General features: G+C 43.4%; 1 protein-coding gene across 4 annotated transcripts in view; it reads left to right on the forward strand.

The window, feature by feature from the left end:
- Positions 1-1,852: 1,852 nt before the first annotated feature.
- The window catches only part of RAB11FIP4 (RAB11 family interacting protein 4), a 107,075-nt gene continuing 84,941 nt past the window's right edge, over positions 1,853-23,986 (forward strand). For 3 of the 4 annotated variants that reach the window (XM_051634605.1, XM_051634606.1, XM_051634607.1), the window contains exon 1: positions 1,853-2,175. In XM_051634605.1, coding sequence (XP_051490565.1) covers positions 2,032-2,175 — 144 coding nt within the window. In that variant the 5' untranslated portion in view covers positions 1,853-2,031. The remainder of the gene's footprint in view (positions 2,176-23,986) is intronic. The other variant, XM_051634608.1, reaches the window with a different exon arrangement.

Genomic DNA, 23,986 nt, shown 5'->3' on the forward strand with positions numbered 1-23,986 from the left:
ATACCCTGGGAGCATGCTGGAGTCAGCAGCCCTGCTCCTTGTACCTTCCCTGGAAATACCTGGAAACACGGTTTTCAGCTTCTGAATTCATAGTGGAAATGTTTTTATGTGAATTGATACAGAGGAACATTTAATTTTAGCAATAACTTAACGAGAACAGATTATTTTGGTCTTTGTGAGAACAACCCCAGTTACAACAAAGCTTTATACTCACAAATATCAGTGAAATGAACCGCTTTAATTAGAACACACCATTCAATAATGTGATTTGTACTCAGGCACACTTTTTTTTTTTGTTGCTAATCAGAGCTACAGTAGTCAGTGGGAAACAGGATTTGATTTAAAATGCAGTAGGACTATTAAAAGCCAATTGTTCAGTGAGGGTTACATTATGTATACTGTAAAGATAAATAGTTCTATGAAGCTGTTCTGAGGGGTTGAGCTTCAAGATGTTGCTTCTGTATGTTGGAACACAATCAGAATTGTAGATAAGGTCATCATGTGCTTTCCACAACTCTGAGTGGTACCAGCTCAGAGATTTTTATATACTTTGATTAGGTGCCTCTAAGGGATGTGCTGAGCTCAATCCCCATGTAAGCTCAGGACGAGTTCAGGGGTCCTCAGATGAAAGCTAAATGTCCCCACATTTTAAGAATCCTGCTCTAACTAGATAATTTCAGAGAAGTCTGATCAAATATTTTGCTTCCCTTTTCTCTTTCAGATCTCTCTCTCTCAAATAAGTTCTTTGCTTCCCCAGGGTCATATCTGATATCTGTGCTTTGATATTTTTCCAGTCTGGAAAGACTCTTTTGTTTCTAAGTAGAGGAACAGGAGAATTCTTCTGTATTGGTTGTAAACCTAAATGGAGGTCAAGGTGATAGGGGTTCTGTAACCAGCTCCTTATTTCTGTCAGAGGGTGGATGTGTGGGGAGCTATGTGTGCTGTGGTGTTGATACACAGCTAATTTACAACCTAGAGGGCTGCTAAGTCAGCCCCTTCCCCGACCCTGAATATGCACGTGAGGGGGATGAGAGACTTGATCTCAAAGAAACAAAGCTGCCAGAGAACACTCCTGTTGGTTCCTAGAAAGGAGATGAATTTGACTAGCTTACTTTAATCAGGGGATTTTCAGGGCCATGCAGACATTTTTTACTGCACGAAGCAAACAAATAGGTGCTGTCCCAGTTCAAAACCTGCTGCACTTTCATGGTCATTTTGGATGGACAGCCTTATCAGTCACCTACAGAACACCACGAAGTGATGGATGCTCACCCGTGCTCAGCAACCACAGTGGGAAAGAGCTGCTGACAGAGGCAGTGAGTCCATGAGCCTGTCATTCCTGGTCTGAGGGATAATGTGGGAACCAGAACCATTCCTGCTCTTCCCTCTGGCAGGTCACAGCTGTGGGCTTAAAAAGCAGTCCAAAAATTCTGAGAAAGAAAAGAGACAGAGCAGAGACATCAAATTAAAGCACAGCAGCTGCGGAAGGCTCTGGTGAGGGCTCCTGCGGAGGCAGGGCCCTCCCTTCCCCACCAGCCACGGCTCGTTAAGGCGTGGGGGAACAGGCTCTGTCCTGAGCCAAACGCAGCCTCTGCACCGCTGCTGCTCCGAGCTGGCCCGGTCCCGCTCCCTCCCGTCCCCATCCCCGTCCCTCCCATCCCTGTGCCCGGTCCCTCCCATCCCTGTGCCCGCTCCCTCCCGTCCCGGTCCCGTCTCGCGCCGCTCGCGCCCGCCTCGCGCTCCCCTCAGGGCAGCGCCCCCTGGCGGCCCCGCCCCTGCCAGGCGCGCGTTCCCGCCTCCCTCTCCCTCCCTCCCTCCCTGCCTCTCCCTCCCTGCCTCTCCCTCCCCATCCTCCAGCTCTGCCCTATTGTTCTCCCTTCCCTCGCGTCCTCCCTCCGCTCGCCTCCATCCCTCCCTCCTCCTCTTCGCCGTCCCTCCCGCCGGGCTCCCCGGAGCTGATGTCACGCTCCCGCTGAAGGCGCGGGCGATCATGGCTGCTGCGGCCGTGGCCGTGCCGCCGGCCTCCAGCTAATGCCTGCGATGGAGCCGGCGAGCCTGCTGCGGTTCCTGCGGAAGCTCAAGGAGGTTTTCGATGTGTGCGACGAGGATGCGGACGGCTTCATCCGGGTGGAGCACTTCGTCGCCCTGGGGCTGCAGTTCGGCCAAGGCGATGAGGTGAGTGGGGCGACCCCGGCCCGGCCCGTTCCTGCCCGCCCCTTTCACCTGCGGGTCCCTTCGTGCGGGCAGCGGGCCACGGCCAGACCCCAGCTGGGCCACCCGGACCCCTCCGTCACCCGTCTTCCCTCATCGCGGCCCAGACCGCTCCCTCAGGGCGGCTGGGGCTGCCCGCGTCCCTCGGGGGTCCCAGAGCCTTTCCTAGGCCGGCCTGCAGCCCCTTCCCTCAGGGCCAGCCAGTCGCCTTCCCCCCTTCCCTGAGTCCTCCCTAAAGACACCCCAGATGCCTTATTCTCTCAAGGGGTCCCGGAGCCTCCCCCTTCCCTCAGGGAGGCCCAGACCCCCCGGGCTGAGCTGGCTCCCCTGGGGTAGCGGGACCTGTCCCTCCCCAGTCTCCTCCCCTGGGCCGTCCCGGTACCGGGCATGCCCAAGGATCACCAACATTTCGGGGGGCTGTGTTTATTCTGGTAGCAACATGAGTTTTCTGCGTTCTGGCTGAGCTCCGTCCTCACCGGGGTACCGGGTTCTGTGGGGGTTCGGGAGAAAAGCCCCGGGCTGAGGGAACTGCAGCTGAGCTCCGGCTGGGGCCGTCACCGTGCAGTGCTGGGGTGTCACGGAAGGACCAGCCCAGGTGCACCCTAAACCCTTCAGGTGATTTTTTGGAAGTGGGGACCCCATCCTAGCCCTTCAGTGACACAGTGTAAGCCTGGAGTCACTTCTCACTGGTCTCACTGGAGCCGTTGCGTCAGCGGGACCACAGTCAATCTGTGACATCAGTGGAAATGAGAGTGGGCTTCTGGCCAGCGCCTGTGAGGGTCATGGCATGTGTTTGGTTTGAAACAGTTCCCTTAAGTGATTCAATCAAGGGCTGCAGCTCCAACAAAATGCAGCAGCAAGAAACACTTCCTTTCCCTAGGAGAACTCCTAGGGTTGGGACTAGGATAGGACTCAGAAAACCAGTATCAGCTGACCTTTCAAAGTACAACAAAACAAATTAAAGTGAGGAACCAAAAAACGGTAGTGTATAAAGGAATGCCAAAGAGGCAGCAAAACCAGAGTGAATTCACAGTAATTGTCAGAGCAAATTATTTTTGCCTTACTGCTGGTAATAATGAAACACAGCTGAATGAAATCAGAAGACCAGGAGACAGAAGGCTTAATGCTTGCATATAGTCGCAGGTTTGTTAAACATTTTCATAATGACAAGCTGGAGTTTCTCATTTTAAGGAGAAAAATAAGGAGGATAAATTATTAATAGTAGAGAGCTTTATTGATTTCTGGTTTTCTTTGTGTCTTGGTAATTGTATAATTTTATGTAAACTGATATTTTTAAATCCTTACTGCCAGATACACTGCATCAGAATTGCTTTTTGCACTACTGTGTCTATTTGGAGGCAGATCAGTGTTTTCACTTGCAGCACTGAGGAAGACTGGTCAGATTCCACCAGATGCTTTGCAGCAAGATGGCATTAATGATCATTACAATCCTTTTTGGTTTTAGACATTTCTAAGCTTACGAGAGGCGAGAAGGTTCTGTAGGATGCAGAGGAGGATTCAGGTGGTGATCTCATAAGCTTAGCATGGAGTGTATTAATTGGAAAATAGTTGAATGGAATGGAATGGAAAGGAAAACTGGAAATCTCAACAGAGATGGCAGCATAAAAGTACTGGTTATCAGTGGTAGTATCCAGGTTTCAGGATGGGCTGGCTGCTGGGCAGGCATGGGAGTGATAACCAGTGATGAGAAATGCATCCTTTGTGTTTTGTTTAGTTGTAACTGGCAGTGTTCAAATAAGATATTTGCAAAACTGGGACATAAAAGTCTTTGTCTATCTATCTAGCTATCTATCAGGGCTATAACAGAACATGTTCTGGTTTGCTTCCCTGTGTCTGTTGGCTACTAGTCCCTTCACTTCAGAGCAGCATGTGTTAGCTTAGTAAACGGGATTTGTAAATCACCAAAGAGGCTTGCTAGGGAAATACAGAATCAATGTTCCAAGTGCAGATTTACTGTAGAACAACCACTGCAAGGGAGCTAGTGTGGTTTTAAGTCTTGTTAAAAATGAACTTTATGTATGATCAATCACAATTGATGTTTGGGGATGATGAGAATGCATTCTCCCATACAGCAGAGTGCTTTCAACCTTGCGTCTGCAGGAATCTAGTAAGCTCTGTGCAGGAATGCATCTCATGAAATTAAACTGAGGAGACATTGCTAGAGAGCAGTTCCTTTTAACACATGACATCATATTTACTGTCATTGAAAATTAATTATACATTTCAACATGCTATGCTTCTTGGGCCTGATCCACCTCAGCTCTCTTTACATTCAAAATAAATGAAGATGAAAAATTGATTTTCCCTCATGTATAAGTTATTTACTCCTGTTTACATAGTTCATCTGCCCACAGGGAGGATCCTGTTCTGTAGCATAGTGGCCTGTGTTACCACAGAATCACAGAATTTTTTGAGTTGGAAGGGACCTTAAAGATCATCGAGTTCCAACCCCCCTGCATGGGCAGGGACACCTGCCACTAGAACAGGCTGCTCAGAGCCCCATCCAACCTGCACTTGAGCACCTCCAGGATGGAGCCCCGACAACATCTCTGGGCAGCCTGTTCCAGTGTTTCACCACCTTTACGCTGAAGAATTTACATCTGATCTGTAACCTAAATCTCTCTTCTTTCAGCTTAAAACCATTACCAACAGTAGCCCTGGGTCACGTTTATGAAATGAGAGAGTATCTGTCCCTTCAGTTGTGCCAGCCTGATACACACAGCCTTGCACTTCTTCTTTACCTCCTCAGAGACACCACCATCCAATGTTTGGAGTCTATAAATTCTTAATACTAACTTCATTAGGGTTCATGGCTTGGACTGTGTAGGGCATTTAGCCTTTTCTGGGTTTTTTGTTTGGTTTGGTGGTGGTTGGTTGGTTGTTTTTTGTGGTTTTTGTTTGTTTGGTTTTGTTTTTGTTGGTTTTCTTTGTTTTCTTTCTTTTCATTTCCTTTATCTTTCTTCATGGGGTGTGTGTGAGTCAACATGCTGAAATTCATCATTCCTGAAAGATAACTCTGTGACAACTGCCCCAAGGGAAAATGTTGCAGCAAGGCAGCAGCTTTCTCTTCAAGCAAAGCAGTCCTTATCTGCAGTCAAAATAATAAATGCTAACGTTTCTGAATAACTTTTCCTGTTTTACTTTGAGTGGGCTTTTGAGGTCTCGGTTTATAATAGCTTGACGCATTTTCTTCTTTAAAACTGCACCATTACTACTGTCCCTCATTCCATTCTGCCTTTCCCTTGCACACCAAAATCCTCTTCTTGCCGTGCAGTCATTGAGAGCCCCGTGCAGCAGGACACCAGTTGCCCGAGGGCAGCTCTTCAGGAAGGTGTTTGTTTGTGTAAGCGCTTCTATGAAGTTTGCCTTAAAAGGCGTGTGGTTCAACTAGAGGAAGGAAACAACCTGGCCGTGCTAATTTGGCACAGCCAGGGCCAGAAACATGTCTCTAAATTCCTGCGATGGTGCCTGAGTTAACGGCAGAGCAGGGCAGCTGCTGAGCACTGCTTGTCTGTACAAACAGCTGCAAAACTGATGCTTTTAAGTGGCACCTTGGCCTCTGTTTGTCCCATCTGCCTGTAGGCATTTAACTGAGTTGTCTAAATCTTCCTCGGTGGTCATTATTGAGCAATTGAACACTCAGAGGGTGTAACAGGACCCAAGGATGAAATAATTCACTCAGAGGTGCTTATCTCCACTGACAACAGAAACTCCTAGCTGAGACTTTCGATTGGTGCTTAAAAATCACAGGCTTAGGCTTTGCTTTCCTGCTGAGTGATCTCATGGCTCTTTGTGGAGAAATCTGAAGGAAGAAGTGAAGGGCTGTTTCCAAAGTGACTTCACTAGATGTGATGTACTCACTAGCTGAAGAAACACTTCACATAACATTGAAAAATGCCAAGAGTCACTTGCCATCTGGTTCCCTTTCACTGGGAAGATAGTTGCACTAGCATCCGAGTGTCTAGGAGCTTTTGAATGACATGTTCAGCAAGCCCCAGTTCTGGCAGTGGATTGATTGTGTGAATGTGTATTTCAAGGTAGTGCCAGTTGATGTTTCATTATGCCAGATTCTACTTAAACTCTACATTCAGTTTTCAGCAACAAGTGAAACAGGCTGAATGTGCTGACGACTTCTTTTTGAGATATGTAATTACCTTTTGGAGGTGTGCAAACCATACATGTGCTTAAACAGTAATCTTGGTCATGATAAAATCAACGGATGCTCATCAACTTGAAGCAGTGACACACTTCAGAGGAAACTTGACCAGCTAATCAAATCTATAGGCAAATATAAATTATTCTTGTAAGTGGACCATAATTCACTTGAAGTCAGAAGTCAACGGTTTACTAGTGGTGTAGAAGAGAAGTAACTGAAAACAAGTTAATGTATTTTATGTGAACAAATGAAACTTTCTGGCCAAAAGAAACTACTGAAATAGGGAGATGTTTGTTGCTAATTTTAGCTGCTTCCATTTGATGACCATTTCCATTCTGGGCTGAAATTAAAGGCATTAAGCTCAAGTGTTGCCCAGGTAGTAGACTGTGGCTGCTGGCTGAGTTTAATGACAGTCCTAATGCTCCATTTTGACTTGTCAGATGTCTCCCCAGGGACACCTGATGGATTCATGCTGTAAACACAGCCCTTCTATTGCAACAACACGTAACCACTTTGTCCTGTAAAGAGCAGGAGTGTAATTTCATTGCATGACACCGTGGAGTCTTTCTGAATGATTGGGGTGACTTTCAGGCTCCTAGCTGTAGTTTAGAATTGCATCCAGAAATTAATGGAATCACTGCAAATTTTTATCAGTGCTCATGATGACAGAGACTAGTTCATGCCGTCCTGATAATGTGCAGTATGCTCTGGAGTTACCTGCAGCCATGAGAAAAACAGACTTTGGCACTGAGACATGGCTTCTTCTCTGCTTTTCCTGGAAATAATTACTGAAAGAAAAAATAAATGTTTGCCTAGATGTAACAAGGATGCAAAGAGCTCTCCTATGTGAAATTGTTCTCTAGGTAGCAGCAAGGCTGCCACACATTTAGACGCCTTAAAACTATATTTGCTGGTGACCCAGATATTTCATATAATTTACAGTGACTTAGAAAAAATGCAGTTCTGAAATAGCACAGTGGTGTACTTAGTTTATGGATTAGTCAAGGTACAGTCACTGTAGCCTTCCTAATTCAATGCAAACTAGCAGTGAATATGTTTAAAATAGCCTTTTGGTATATCCTGAAACTAAACGTGTTTTTTAACACCTGACGTAATGCAAGCGTAGCCCTTACTGTTAATGAAACCTTTTCTGAAGCACTGTTCTCAAGAGAGAAGCTGTAGGGTTGCTGTGTGCTCATGGGTTTAATTCGTTGTGTAATATGTTGATGTTTCAAAGGTAAGAGCTCCAAGGGGGTTATCTATATGGAGTTAAGAACTGATTGTTGCTGTATTTTGCAATACAAGTCAGTGATCTGAAATAGTAAATTCTGGATGCCTAAAGGAAAGGCAAACCATTTCAGTAGCAATTCTTGATATCTAAATTACTGTGATTTATAGCTACTTCCGTGTTTGCATTTAGTACAGGTACAGTGATATGGTCTTACTAAATGCAAAAGTAAAGAAAAAAGTTAGCATCTTCTGTGTACAGTAGGGAAGGTAGCATATGTAACTGGTGAAGTTAAAGCATTCAGCTGCCTACCAAGACCAGGTATTTTCTGTGTAACTTTTTCTCCCTCTTCCTCCCTCTCCATGCCTGATTCAATCCATGCTGTTAAGTTGTAAAATTGGTATTCTTTGTCTGTGCCATGTGTGCATGTTCTCCAGAAATTTGCTCTGAAGGGAGGATTTCAGGTTTCTAGCACATACTGATTTTATTCCTCTAATATGGTTAAGCTTTCAGAAGTGGCTTACACAAAGTTGGTGCAAGGGGGGGGAAGTCTTGGAGGGGGAAAAAGCCACTGCCATGTAGTATTTGTGGGAGTGATCCCCAATACATACGTTTTCTTAGTTTCTAAATTGCATTGTTACCTACAGTTTAGCAGAATTGACTCGTGCTCAGCAGCAGTTCTTTTATAGCAGCAAAGTGGAAAGAGTAACGTGCCTTATAACATTTATATATGTGAGATGGTTTTTGTTTTCTGTGTAGTTGGCAATATTGTTTCCTATTAATTTGATCTGATTTTAATGCTAATATTCACAACCATTTAAAATCCCTGCTTTGATTTTTGTGTCAGGCTGTCTGCTCCAAAGCTAGAGATGAAGTTCTAACAGTTCTTAAAATATGCAGTACTTCAGGAGACACACGTGAGCTCAGACCTAGATACTTGCGCAGGCTGCTGCATAAATACCCACCCGTGTGCTGAACCTCGTTAACTCAGCGCAGGGTGTGATTAAGTACATGAATGATAAAAGAGAGCATCAGACACAATCACTAGTACTATGACATATGGTTTTACAACAGCAGTGTAAACCAAGCACTCTGTAATAGATCTCAGTTCCTTTTTACTCAAGATATAATTGAAGAGCATCAGTTGGAGAGAACACAAGTGTTTCTGTTTATCTATGAATGCTGTTTTCACATTTTGTGTGCTCATTTGGAGTCTATCAGCATCTCAGCACTACAGAGCAGTGTAACTGTCCCAGCTGAAGCTGATGTTTTCTTACTCTTTTCTTTGGCAAGTAACATCTAAACCCCATATCTGGTTTGTGTGTGAAGAGTGGAAAAAAAAAAAATCCTAAAATTTCAGAGTAGTATGGCAGATTATTTTTTCCTTACAAAAGTAGGAATCCATGCCTCTGGCAGGGAGGTGGAACTAGATTATCTTTAAAGTGCCTTCCAACTCAAACCATTATATGATAACTTCACATTTTGGGTATTTTCTTAAGTATGATATCTTAATTGTTTCCATTGAAGATCGATTTTGTTGACAAAATTGAAATTTATTTGGCAAACAACAAGTGAAAATAATCTCAAACATAGTATTTTGCTTAACACAAAGCATTATTTTCTGTTTTCTTCTGTGAAACCAGAAAAAGAAAAAAAAATGTTTTGATTTCCTTTACTTGGCAATAAAGCTGAAAAATCAATTATTTAGCAAGTTATCTGTTGAGCAAGTGCAGAGACTTTGTGAATGTAGGAGGAAGAGAAAACATGTTATTCAGTACATTTCTGCCTCATTGAAATCATGTTCAGTTTGCAGTTATCTAGTGCTGTAGTGAAAATAAAGCAATAGGTAAAGCAAAACCATGGATAATGCCAAGCTGTGTAAGGGTATAGAAGAATGTCATCTTTAGGAAAAGAAAATCAGTGAATTTGTGCAGGAAACAGGAATAGCTAAAAGGGTGGAATAAGATAACATGAGTATTTGTTTCTTTAGCTATTGGTTTTCACAGCTTGTGAGCACAGTTGCCTGCTCATTCCCAAATTTCCAGCAAATGAAGTCTGACTTCATTTACTACAGCCAAACATCGGTGAAACTTGGGAATTTTAGCCTCCAGCGTGAAGAGTAAATTGCATGTTTCATGCCTCAGTTCTCCTAGGGATTGTTTGAAAATAAAGAATTGAAGAATGTTTCGAGTCACATCTTCAAAGGTGCTTTGATAATGTCAGTTTTGCTCTTCTTACTGAGCAATTACAAAGCATGGAAGTTTCCACTGAGAAAAACTGCATCTTGCCTTCTCATCTGGGAATTGTGTGCCCTTTGCCAAATGCAAGCTCTTCTGCACAGTTGGATGCAGTTACTGGAAAGTGCTGTGATATTTGCTCTCCATCAGACAGTCTAAGGTGCCTTGTTCAGAGAATTAAATTGGTTTGAAGTCCGCTGTTGACAACTATCATTTAGGAAAGTGAAATTTGGAGGTGAGTACCTCTATAACTGCCAGGTAACCTCAGGAAAAGGTTAAAATATTCACAAACTACTTTGATTTTTGCCAAAAGTACAAGGCACAGATTGCTTTTTCTTTTTACATAGGCCCATGTGATTTCTCTTACTGTATTTTTCTTGTAAACCTGCTATGACTATTTTGAACTACATTTCTTCTCCCAGCAACAGTTTTCTTTCCCCCAGGGCATCCTAAATGCGTTTTGAGAAACTTGACAGTTCTGGTGTGTGGAAGCATTCGCTTGGTACTTCTGGCTTGTGCTCGGCTCAAAGGAGCCATGAGCGAGTGGAGCAGCTGGTAGAGATTGGTGATCTGTATCAGTTGTTCCTTTGGGGTGGGCACTGAATATTCTGTGCATTGGCACAGGATGGGCCAAATTGCTGCTCTCAGTCTGCTGCCTGGGGCCACCAAATGGCACCAGGAGGAGGAGGCACCATGCAACAGGGATATTTAATGCATGAGAATCAATGATGCCTCCAGGGACACATCATCACAGCTCTGCCTGGATGCAGTTGTTTTCAGGAGAATATTTGAAGTAATGCACGGTATTTTGGCCTTACTATGTTATTCTGCTGGTTTCTTCCTGCCTTCTTCAGGGACAGCTTAAGTTTTGGGCTCTTCATTGCTTGTGCTTTTGGGGGGTGGCTTCTGTTCAGGTGATGATGGTCAGTTAGCTCTAGCTGTGCTACAGTAAAATAGCACCTGTTTGGAAGGGAATGGAGCTTTGGAGGAGCTGGTCTAAGTGGTTATAAACACAAATCATTTACACAACATTTCAGGTGAAAAGCTTGCTTGCTTAAGGTGGTGGAATAATGCAGCTATAAATTCCCTGTGGGTTTATTGCAGTTGGCTGCTGCGGTGGCTCTTTAGCAGTATGTTCTGTTCAGTGGCACTTCTCCTAACTCGGTGCTTGCCATTCCTTGCATTTTGTAGATGTTGTGATGTTCTGTAACACTGATTCCCTGGATTTACAGTACAGGGTGAAAAGAGTAGGAGTGTAGACTCTCCTCTCATAGCAAGAAATTGCTAATGTCTCTATTTTGGGGAAGATGTGTGAAGAGACATGTTTAAAATACCTTTTATACAGGAGGAAGGGTTGCCATGGATAATAGCTGTGAAACATTGGGTCTGATTTCTCCAGCCCCCTTTACTTTTTCTGTGCTATGAGAATCAGGTTCATCTTCCAGACTTCTGTATGGCACAGGATGGCTGAAAGGACACTTGTGTTGTTGGCTTCACCAGAGCCAACAACAGTGGCTGAGCCCACAAGGACACCAAGCAGAGCATCCTCTGGAGCACCTTCTGCAGAGGCACAGATGCAAAACTGGCCTTTTATTTGAAGGATTTTGTATGAAGAAGTAAGACTCCAGAAGGGTGTTCTTGGCATGAATTGGGCAGAAGGTTCCTAAATGGAAGGGGGAGCCTCTCTTGGCCCTTAGATATTAGGAGGAAATTCTTCACTCTGCATGTGGTGAAACACTGGAACAGGTTGCCCAGAGAAGTTGTGGAAGCCCCATCCCTGGAAGTGTTCAAGGCCAAGTTGAATGGGGCTCTGAGCAACTTGCTCTGGTGGGAGGTGTCCCTGCACATGCAGGGGGGTTGGGTCTAGATGATCTTTAAGGTCCCTTCCAACCTGAAGCATTCTGTGATTCTTTGTTCTCTTCAAGCTGATTGATTACAAACAGGTGGACAGCAGTGAATGAAAATAAAGGAAATACAGGTAAAAGACATGAGTCTGTGAAACAGGGTATCAGTGTTTGCACTGTTTGAATATATATGTGTGTATTCCTTAATACCCACATGGAAGAACTGGTTTACAGGAGTAAACTGGCAGCCTGGAGTGGAAATAGATTTTAAGGCCCAAAAGTACATGCTCAAGTGCTCACTGTAATTAGACTGTGATGGCAATTTCAATACAGGACTGAACTTTAACCTTCCAAAACCTCTTATTTCCTTCAGGAGCTTGTGGGGCTATTTATGATATCAGTGATGTCATAGGCTATCAGATGGGGAGGAGAAGAGAAGCTGTCAAAGATTACATTTTGATGGCATTTTAAATGTAAACCCCCAGACTGTGTTTGAGGCTTCACTAATTCTGCTGAAAGTCAGTGACTCTGAAAAGCTCCAGTCATTAAAAAAAATGTGGCTATATTTCCTAAGTACAGCAGAGGCTTATCAAAAATTTACCTTGGCACTAGGGAAAGACTCCAGAGGTGCTAGATGCAATAACACATTGTTCTCAACTGAGCAATTTTCCCCACTACTGGAACTGGCTATTGTGCTTTCTGTTATTAATGAGGGAGTTTCGTTCCCTTTAGTTGAGGTATCCATCATATTTGCGGCTTGGCACTTCAGAGACTCGTATAAAGGGAGAGCTGATGTGAATTCCCATGAACATTTTGTGAAGTCTTTGTTAAATGGGTCACTACATGCCAGATAAGATAAGCAGCATCTGCACCACTTCTTAGGAAGAGCAGAAGGGCAGGTTAAGTGCAATGCTGAGCTCTGTGTCAGCCACTGCTTGAAATCAACACCACACACAATTCTAAAATACTCACCTTTGTTCAGTTAATATTACAAAAATAAAAAAGGTTTGATTTTTTTTTTTTTGTGCTGGATTAGTAGATTTAGGTCACAGGCTGTAAATGAGTGTGACTCAGCTATGTGAATACATCAGTTCGTTTGATTGTGGGATGAATTTACACTTTCAAAGCTTTTAATAGGTAATGAATATTCAGGGTCTGCCACATGGTAGGAGGTCTAAAACGAAGGCTTACATTGCTACAGCTTTAGCTCTCACTCAGCAAGTGTTGCTACAAAAGAATGTCTTGGACTGGCACATAGCAGTGCTGTTCTGATCCCTCTTTGCTGTTGCTAACAGGAATGCAGTAGTGCCGTACACTAACTGGGGGCTCTAGAAGACAGGTTTTATCCTGCTGTATTAATGCTCAGAGGGTGTTGTCCTCTTAGCACTATTTGTAGACATCAAATGGAGTTGCATTGGTGTCAGAGAAGGGGATCTGAAATCTCTCAGTGGCTTGCAGAAGAATCTGGGAGCAATTACTCACCCCTGCTCTATAGGCAGAGAGGCAGCACCAGAGTCTGTTTTTCTTCTAGGCACTTCTTCAGCACTCCTGATACTGACTTATTTTAAATGTCTTTGTTAAGCATACCCAGAATTGCAAATGACTTCTGAGAAACTCAATAAACTCAGGATTTTGTCTCCTCTTGGGTATAGTCTTCCTGTATATGAGCCAAGGGCTACCTCTTCAAGAGATAACTCTAAGGGAGCGAGGCTAGGAAATAGAAAATGGGGAACCAGAAGCTTGTTTTGTCATTAAGAAGATTTGAACCTGCATCTAAGCACATGCTTGGCTGAGTGTGTGAGTAGCACTGATTTCAATAGGACTATTTGTGGCCTTTTTCAGAAAATTGTCCTATTAGGTGGTTGGGAATAGGTGTGAACACATGAGATCATTTCTTCCTTTGCAGCACACGCTCTGCAGATGTGCTCAACTGGCAATAGGCCTCTCAGCATTCCTGCAAGGTGAAATTCTGAATAGCAGAGCAGGACTGGGAAAGAAATTAGGTTGCTGATCAAGATGTTCCAAAGTATATCTTCAAGGCAGGTCTGAGTCAACACTTGGAGATAATGCTGTCAGACTAAATGATAACACAAAATACTCTGACAACCAATTTGGTCTGGAAACAAACACTGTCTGTTCTTTGGCAGTGATCTCTGATTAAGCTCAGGCTGTAGTTGCCAACAGCTTGATGCTAGCCACTGTGACTCAAGCCATTGACTCCTCTTGTTTGCCATAAAACATTCAAATATTTAAATTAAATAAATTAAAGTGCAAGATAGGAATAATCTTTTTATTTGGAAAAATAAACTGCTTTATATCCATATTAAGGATCTCTGAAGATCCACCAGAATCACAGACAGCAGTGAGGACACTCAGATACATGTGCCACAAAATAAAATATATAAGAGAAGACTTTTGATAGGAGTACCCTCCGTCTACAGTGTGCAATTATATCTGACCTTTGAAAATAACCCAGGTGCAGAAAAGGTGCTTGAATACATCGCACCTAAGATGAGCTTCATATATACTTCCTGGTTTCCTGAGAGCTGTGCACTTCGAAGTAAAGAGCAATCAGATTAATCAAAATAAGGGAGAAAAAGGAAAATATATGCAGGAAATTCTCTGCTGACTCACCCAAGTAGACAGATTGTATACTTTTTTTGTAAAGTATCGCAAACTTTAAGGACAGAGACCTAAGACACTAAGCAATCTTACTGGTGTCTGTGCAGCATTTCACACAGTCAGTGAAAAGCACATGCTAAATGTTGCTCATCTTTTCCTTCATGTTTTGTTTCCTCTCCTGAGTAATTTTTTTCTTTTGCTACCTATAGCCCTACTTTGAGGCCCTTGGCAGGATTTATGTTCTGTTGTCTTATGCTTTTCTGCCCTTAAAACTTGCTTAGCTGTGCAGGTTCAGTGCTCTTTGTGAAGTTCCCTTCTTCTGTGGGATTTCAGAGGGAGCTCAGACCCTGGAGTTCAAAAACATGAACGGCTTTGTTTATCCAAAGCTGAAAAAGCATCTCTACCATCTAGATAGAATCCTCAAATTGGGGCCTTATCTGCATGTTGGGTAATCTGTGCACTGGGAACAAAAGGACATATGCAATTCCATCAAGCTGAATGACAGTAGGAGGATTAATGATAAAATAAACAGGTTCCTATTCACTACATGAAGATCTGTCAACATATTTTGACATTCTGTTACAGTGGTGCATTAGTCAGCACAAGAGCATATCGTGAAATTGTCATAGCTGTATCTGGCAGGAAATTGGCCGAATTACCTATAACTCTCATGACTCTTACTATCTTTAAATAGCTTTTTCTTATATGCCTTATATATCTTCCTAAATCAAAGATGGGATGTTGTCAGAAGCTGAAGCCTGAGCTGTGGCATCTCATTTTCTCCTGATCTAAAAAGACCGAATGTACATTACTGAAGTGTACGTAAAGTTGCTTTTCCATTTCACTGTCCAGTCTGAGTGTTTGTGAGCAAAGCTTCACCAATTGCCTGGAAACCAGATGGTATGGTCATCCACATCAGTCTTCCCTATTGCTCTTTATGTGTATGTTGCTCAGGCCAAGAGAGCAAACCCAACCCTTATGTGGAGTCAGACCATACCCTACACTGCTGTTCAGGGTTAAGTTTGTGTTTGCTTTCCATGGAAAGACTGAGGAGGATGTGTCAATGTGGCTGAGTATGACACAGTCCATTGAAGTTTAGATGTATCTGAGTGTTACCTTGATCTGCAGGGGCTCCTCTCTGAATGCTTGAAGTTAAAATGACAGTGCAATTGCAAAACCTTGCATCACTTGGCACCTCTGTGGAGCTCCACTGACTTTAGGAGGGCTCCCTGTGTCCCCAGAGGATGGCTACATCAGAGGCTAAGCTAAAAGCTACAAGAACCTTGAAGAGGAGGGGAAAAGGATTGGCCGTATATTGAGAAGAGCATCTTTTATCAAGGGTGGTAAGAACAGAGCTAAAAACTAGTGCAAAGAAAATGAATAAGCCTCAGAATCATTGGGATAGAATGGAAAAGAATAAGATACCTTTCCTAGTGTCTTTTCAGTATGTTTAAAATTGACTTGCATTTTTAAATTATGGAACAGATTCAGCAAACAATCAGTCCTGACACTTTCAAATCAGCTAAAGGGATCAGCAGGAATGCTAGTGGGTGACTTGTAGTGAATGCAGAAGGGAAAAGGATGTTCCTGCTCTTAATTTCTTGCTCAGGAAGAATAAAAACTTACTCCTAGCTCATGTCTACAGAAAGAGTAGACAGATCTTTACAGAAAGAGTAGATGTGTCTATGGCAGCAAGGGAAGATACCATTCTGATTGTATGCAAGATTCATAATTTTGTCTGAACTGTGCTTAGCCAAACCTGGACCAAAATGCCTGTGAGCTTTTAAATGCAAACTGAGCACTTGTTTCAATCTTTTCAGTGTCTTTGTCCTTGTGATAAGATATCACTGAACGTTTCAAACAAAAGCAAGGATGTTTCATCTTTGACTATTTTTGGTCTTTACAGCTGGAAATCCCAGAAGCTGCATACTCTGTTTTTTATTGGCATAAAAGAGAGAAGAGCAGGGAGAAGCTGTCTGTCCTGTGACACTCTTGAGAACACGAATAAAAGAAAACAGAGATGTTAGTGACCTCTTGGAAAACCACCTGGAATTAAATGAGAAAAATCCATTTGGAACTTTTATTCCCTTAGATTGAAGGACAGTTCAAGGGTCGAACTCTGTTCTCTGTTACTCTATCACTGGTGTAACTGTCTGAGCTGTAATGAAATTCTGATTGATGCCACTCTGAGATTGGAACAGGGCCTGAAGTGGTTCTGTTACAGCAAAAGGAGCTGTACCAGTTTATGCTTTAAAATCAGGAGCCCTCTTCCCAAAGCTGTTATGTAACAATTATACAGAAGAAACAAGTAGGTGATTAATAATTGCTGTTTTAAATATTTAAAGATCCCTTTATCTTGCTTCTTAGAGATGCAGGTACATACAGCCATAGTGGAAGAACTGCCGAAGCTCTTTGCCTGACCAGGAATTTCCTCCTTTTGTGCACAGGTGACAGTGAAAGGGGTGGATGGCAGCCCAGCTGAGAGCTGCTGTGCTACGCAGAAGTCCCTAAGCAGCTGGCTTCAGCCTCACTGCCCTGTGCAGAAAAAGCAGTGTGTGTCAGCCATCCTTTGCAAACCTTCAGTAATCAGTATAATTTTGGTCACATTCTGGTCTACTTCTGCCCCGGCTGTGGGTCCAGAGCTTCACTTCGTTCATACATTCATTGCTTTTCTGACTATGCATGAAAGTAGCAGAGCCAAAGGAGCAACTCCAGGGAACATCTGAGATGGCCTCTGAGATCACTGAGTCCAACCATCAACACAAACAAAAACTACAAACAACCACACACACTCCACTGGAAAACACCCACAAAAAAACCCTAACCCAACAACCTTGGCTACTAGAGCATGCTCTGAAGTGCCAAATCTACACATTTCTTGAATGCTCAACGTGCTTTCTCCCATCTTTTGTGAATTCTGGACATAGCTTACTACACATGTAGGTTGGACTCCAGAGCCAGGGCTTAAAGGCTGATGAACTGCCATACTAACATCACTTCTGAAAGAGGTTTTCTGTGCACATGGCAGCTCACTGGCTGTCCATGGAGTTGCAGACTTAAAAATGAGAGTACTCTTCTCTGGACTGCCATGGAGAGTGGGGAGCACTGGTGTGATCAGCTCTTCTGCTGGGTGAGCAGAAGCAGTAACATCTGGCTAAGGGACAGTGACAGACAGTTATGGTCTGCCCTTGCTCACTCAGTATTCAGACTGCAGCAGCAGTCCCAGGCTTTAGGAATATTCAGCTATTTTAAGGCCGTGTATCATTTTTTTCCACTTCTGAGAGTAAACATTTTATGTTGGTTCCATGGTTTTAGTGTCACTGCTCCTTGTTTGTGCTCAGCTTCAGTGGCCCCTGCTTAAAGTCTTTTCACTTGTTCCAAATCTTTACTAGTAAGTTATTAGCACAGGATTTGCTGCTGCCTTTTTTCCTGCTGTCAGAATTTGAACTTGCTGGCTCTGCTCTGTGCTAAGCAGTGATTTCTTTGGCATATTTCCTTTCTTCTTTTGGCAGGTCCTCAGTTTGTTCCATTCTCTTTATGAAGTGAAGTGAAAAATGCTCAGCAGAATTTGCAGTGACTTTGTCTTTTATTTAATCAGTTCTTTATCTTGACATTGTCTAGTGTGTAAATTTTGTCCTTTTGAAGACCAAAACTAGTTGATGTATGGCAGTTTTGTCACTGGGCTGAGCTGGCTGTAGATACCTATCTGCTCAGCAATTGGTATGTGACACAAGTTTATTTCTGGGGTGGGAAAATGGAATCAGAACTACAATTTACTGAGAGTATCTGATAAATTGTTCTGTTCAATAGTAATATGAAGTGTGATGTTTTATTGCTGCCACCTGACCTTCTGAATATTCCATTCTTGGGTTCTTACGCTTCATTATTTCCCCTGAACAGACCATGCATTTGCAATATCCTGTGCCTCTGCTTCCCTGTCTTATTTGCAAAAGCTGTAAAGGGCAAAATCCACGTCATTGGTGAGCTCACATACAGAGCACATAGCTTTCACTGGACAGTTCAGGTGCTGCCTGAGGATGTTGGTCTAACATTTTGGATAAGTATGTGGCATTAATCTGCCATATGGTGTGATACTCTGGAGAGCCACTGTTGAGCACCCAGTGATCAAAGCTCACAGGGACTTTTCAGGAGCCTGTGAAATGACAGATCCCATCAGCTGCAAGAGCAGAGATAAATAGTGTTTGCTGTATCATATAAGCCAAACTATCTTTATTGTATGCCATCGTGAGATGAAATTAAACCAAATGGTGTAATTCCAGCATTTATGACTGCATGATTTGCAGCTTCTGTGTGTTTGATTGTATTTTCTTGTGAATGGAGTATTGCAGAGACCTGTGTATCTCAGTGGACCATCCATGTACTGGGTATCAGAAGAAGCACAGTGCAGTTTACCCTGCACAGTCTGCCTGTGTCCTGGGTTGAAGTATGCATAAATCCTATCCACATACTAGGGGAAAAATAACACAAGAAGTCTGAGAAAACCTTTGATTATAGGGAAGGAAGTAAAATTTGTTGTTGTTGCTTGCTCTTATCCTAACTACCCAACTGTTAAATCTTGCATCTGATATAATTGCACACAGTGCTGGGAGCGTTGCTGTTGTGTTTCAAGTCTTATTACTCTAGTGGGTGGCTGGAGGAGATATGCACACCTAGCCAGGCTGCTCTCCCTGTGTTTTGCTACATCAGGGCACACTCAGTTTGCAAGGGCAGAGTTTGGGATGCAGTACATCTGTGCTGGCATTAGTGATATCTTGTGCCTGATCTGCTCTCCTCCTATCTGCCCATCTCTCAGCAGTAACCTGAAGTCAATGTCAGTGATAAAATACAAGGTAATTGAAAATGATAGATGAAATCTGTGTGTTACATCTGCTTGCACATTGTTACCAGGTAGTGTATAAACTTAGCTTTGCTACTTAGTGCAAAATGTGCTCTGTGTGCTGGGACCATTAATCTTCATAGACCAATTATATTGATTTATTCACTTTTCCTAGGACTTTACAGGAAGCCTTTTTCACTTATGCAGTAGTTGTGCACCAGTTGTGCAAGAATTGGAACATGTTGTAATTAAATGAGAATGGGTATGGGAAAAGGGAAAGAGCACCATTTCTCCCAGCATGCCATAAACTTGTTACAGGACCCCTGACTCAAATCTGAACCCTGGGATAACAGTCCAGCAGAGGAGGAAAGCTTGCACCCAAGACTTTGACTTTGCACTGGCTTCAGCAGAGTAGTTTGTTCTGAGGAAGCAGAGGGTAACATGTGAGTGTGATTTTTTTACTTTTTTTTTTAATCTAATTTTGCAGCTCATATAAGAGACCTCTAGCTAACAGGCTGGGGACTGGATTCCTGTTCCTGAATTAGCAGTTATGTGTAATTTACTTAGCATCAGGGTGATGCCCTACATCAGTTCACTGGCATTTTGTCTTATGTCAGAGCTCTCTTTCGTGTGATTATTGACAATTTCTGGCCTGTCCTCAGAGTGAAAAACATCCCTTCTTGCATGTTTTAGATATGTATTTAGGCCATGGTAAGTTTCTGTATATGGCCTGTCACCAAGACATTGAGGAGTGCAGGGTTCCTAGCAGAGCAGGACTGGAACCAAGCATTCCCTGGGCATTGTGAGCTGTTGGCCAGGCTGAAGAAACACTTTCTTCCTCATCCCTCTCTCCCTTTCCCTGCACTGGCTATTTTTAGAGTCTTTCCACCTCGATATGTCAGTTGTGAGAGCTGTGTTGCAGTAGATGAGAGTAAAGGCCAAATAGGTGCAAACCAGCCTGGCTTGGTGTTTCTAATGGGTTTTATGTAACACTGACATTTGCTGCTCACCCTATGTCCATGATACATACCACCTGCCCACTGTAGTATTGTTCCAATTTCTGAAGTGGAATAACATTTTATTTTTCAGTAATGAGACTCCTTCACACAGGACCCATTTGAATAGATCTAGGGACAGAGAAGCATTTACTTGACCTCTTAGGAGTTCTTGGAGGGCTGTAATTGCCTCAAGTCCTGAAGTGAATGTATGCAGACCTACGTATGTACTCACATTTGCATTCATTGCAGTAATGTCTAAGCATCTCAGTCAGTATGTACTTACTTTCACTGTCCTGGGGGCTTGGGGAGTGGACATGCAACAAAATTAATGACCTGTCCATGAGGAAAACACTGAGTCTGTGGCAGAGTTGGTAATTTACCCAGGTCTGCTGAAAGCTGAGCTGCTCTTTCAAGAACTGAGACTTATTTTGTATGGAAGGAGGTGCTGGGATGAGTGTGTATGTGTGCACCATCCGGACCATTTCAGCACAGAATTAGCCTTACTAATAACTTTCTCTTCTTCCTTAATTGAGTATTTACTTAACATTTGACCTCTTTTAATGTACTCAAGCAGTCTGAGTTGGCTTTCCCTAGGATTCAGTCTGCAGCTCTTTATTCAGGCAGAATTCCCTTTGTACTAGTTACGCTGACTCTGGAGCAGGGCCAGTAGCTCCTACCCAGGCTAAACCATGGCCTTTTAGACAAGGAGCAGATTTTTCCCAGCCTTGCCATTAGATGTTTTATGTGCACTTTTAGAGTTTTGCTTCAGTGAGGACAACAGCAGCATCTTGGAAAAAAAAAATAGAAGTCTATTTGTATAAATGACGTATGTTTGTTGTTAAGTTCAGCAGGGACAGAGAAAAACACATCAGGAAAATTCTTATTCTCTGGAGATATTTTTCCAGTGTCAGAGATTAAAGAAGCTTGGAGTACCCAGCTGTATGGTTGCTGACTTGACACAGGCAGTGTGAGTGCAGATGAGATCCGACTGCACTTTGTGTTGCTGTGTCTTTTTAGGGAGAGAAATTCCTCTCCCCTTCCCAATTTATTTCTCATCCCTTTTCTCTAAAGCTTCAGAGTCTCATCTTTCCTCTAGGGGCAGCTTCCTGGCTTTGTGGACTTGAGTGATGCTTCCAGTCTCTTGTGAAAGAAGTTGCTGGTGTTGCTGTGGTTTTGTGTCTGCCCTGTCTCTGGGGCAGTAAATGTTTCCATCATGTTTGCAGCATTCCACAGATGAGCCATCAGTGTCTGCAGCTTAAACGACCATGAAAGTAAAAGAGGAAGAGAGTGTATTTTTTTGAGAATAGCAATATTCTTCTCTGAGCAGATAATTTATTCAAGGAGTGACAGATTGTCTAGTCTGTCTGAGGCACTGGCCTGTGACTTGGATCTAGCTGTGGTTGCCACAGATTCCCTTTACTGTCAATATGTCATGTATCCAAGCATAAAATGAACCGTGCTGTGTTGGGTTTTAACTGCTAGGATGAGAGAGGCTATTGTCTGCACCTGAACACAGACACTCTTAAGGCTTTGGGCTGCAAGGCTTTAATTCAGCACTGAAAAGGTGAGTCTGCAGTTTGCTGCTTCTTCCTTTCACGTGGCAAAACTATTGGCAGATCTCTATAAAGCTGCTGATCTCTATCAAATCTCTTGAGAAGTCTCACTTCTCCTGCTGAGGGCTGTTGCTTGTGAGAAGGTTGACCAAGGGTGGAAAGGGGCTTGCTATTAATTAGCTTGTCCTGCACACTGACCAGAAGGTAGTTGGGTCCGCTGAAAGGTTCCTCTGTACTTCTTTGAGCTCTGGCCCTGCATCACAGCTGGCCTACACACAGTTACACTTGTGTTGCTGTGTTCCAGGACTCATGATTGTCCCTGGAATATGTCCTGTCTGCTATAGTGTCCCCCAGCAGAGCAGTCAAGGCCTAGTGTGGATCTTTTAACCCGTAGAAGGTTTGGTCATCTTCCTCTGGTGCCAACACTGAAGGCACTGGTGAGGTGGGCAGCACTTGCTTAAAAGGCCTTGCCATGGTTATCTGCAAGTGCAGCAGTAATTCAGTTATTGCAGTTATTGCAGCTTTCCATAATTCTCATCCGTGCAGCAGTGTAAATAAAGAGGGAGCAGTGAGACACATGATGGGAGCCAAAAGCAATTTAACCAGAAGAGCTTATCATCAAGATACAAAACACCCTGGAGCAGGGGAATCATCTCCTTTGCCAGCTCACAGCTCTCTGACTCCTGGCCAAATAGGTGGTGCCCTTTTTTTTCACTGACAAAATTTTCCTTTCTGCAGAGCCTTGGTGCTCCCCCCCTGATCTCATTGCTGGATGCAAACTACATGAAAGAGGTGTGCTGGTGCTGTTCTAAAGAGATGTGGAGCTTCCCTGTAGGCGAGGAGGGTTCAACAGGAGACCAAAAACTCTGCACAGAGAGTTTTATTGGCCAGGCTCTGGTTTGGTGGCTGTGTTTTGAGAGGAGTTTTCAAGGATTTTATGATGGCCCCTTTTAAAGAGGGATTCGTATTGCAGTGAAGAACAAAACAATTTTGTAAACTCTAGGCAAGAAATTATGTGTCGTGTTCTGTGGCTTCTCATCCCATTTAATTCTGCAGAGCAATGGAGGTGATGAACTCCTGTTTCCTGATATATGTGGAAAGATGCCCCTTGTATGCAGGTTTGGAACAGTCTAAGATGATAGTCCAAAACAAAGCGTGCACTGGGCAAAAACACCCAGCTGCTGAGACCAGCAAGTATGAAGGTTCAAAACAGGTGCCCATTTCTAATTCTCAACACTTCACTTTTGTACTGGTCCTGCCTAATGAGGTTTTGACAAACCTGGCTGTAAAGAGATTCATTCTGGACCAATGAAAGTGGTTTATATCATGTAATACAGGCAGTCCTGACTGCTGGACCATATCTGAATGATGGTGCCACTGGAAAATAAGATCCATATGGAGAGGTTAAAGTCCTGATATGAGACAAGTTTAAGTCCCATATCATAATGATGCCTTCCAGCATCTCTCAACTAAGGGGCTGTTTGCCAAGGCTTAGAAATGTTATGCAAAATCACTTTTCAGAGTTAAATTTCCCTGTGATTTTGGTGATTTATAGATTTCATGGCCATTAAGTTCTTCTAGGATGACTTTCATTGTATAATATAGTACAAGTGATTCCTGCATCAAGCCCCTTGGCTCTGGCTTTGTTCAAGGTCAGGTTTAGTATGGTGCTAAGGGAGCTGTTTCTCATTCCTCTCTACTTCCCTCACCCTGTTAACACTGTCTGGTGTGATGGGAGCTTTTAATTATGTGATGGCTCTTTGGCTGCCTCACTACCTCTATACCTCTTCCCTACCCGGTTAGCATTTGGTCATATAATAAAAAAATGCATCAATCTTTATTTGTGAGAAATGGGAATTCACACCTAGAAAGAACAGCAAGGCTGAGTTGTCATCAAGTGCCACATTTCATTGTGACTTAACCTAGACCATACTTGAATGGCAGTTGCCCTGTTGTAGATCACCTTTGGTCCAAACTGCTCCCAGAACACCCCAAAGCATCTCCAGGACCACTGCCACATTTGGCAGGCTGTGCAGCTCCAGCCCACTTCAGTTACACAGAGAATTTGCAGGAGCTATCCAGCTGGTGGGTTACACAGTGCAATTTGTCCAGGACACTGTGTTTGTCTCTAGTCCCTCCAAGAGTCAGCATTGGCAGGATGCCCATCTCTGTAATATCTGTACACCTCAGCCACAGGATTGTTATTCCTCCTGTTACAGAAAGTGGATGGATCCTGTCCAAACCAGAGCTATGGCAGCTGCTGGCTGTTCTGCAGGTCA

The sequence above is a fragment of the Apus apus genome, chromosome 17 (assembly GCF_020740795.1).
Source record: "Apus apus isolate bApuApu2 chromosome 17, bApuApu2.pri.cur, whole genome shotgun sequence".
NCBI classification, from domain to species: Eukaryota; Metazoa; Chordata; class Aves; order Apodiformes; family Apodidae; genus Apus; species Apus apus.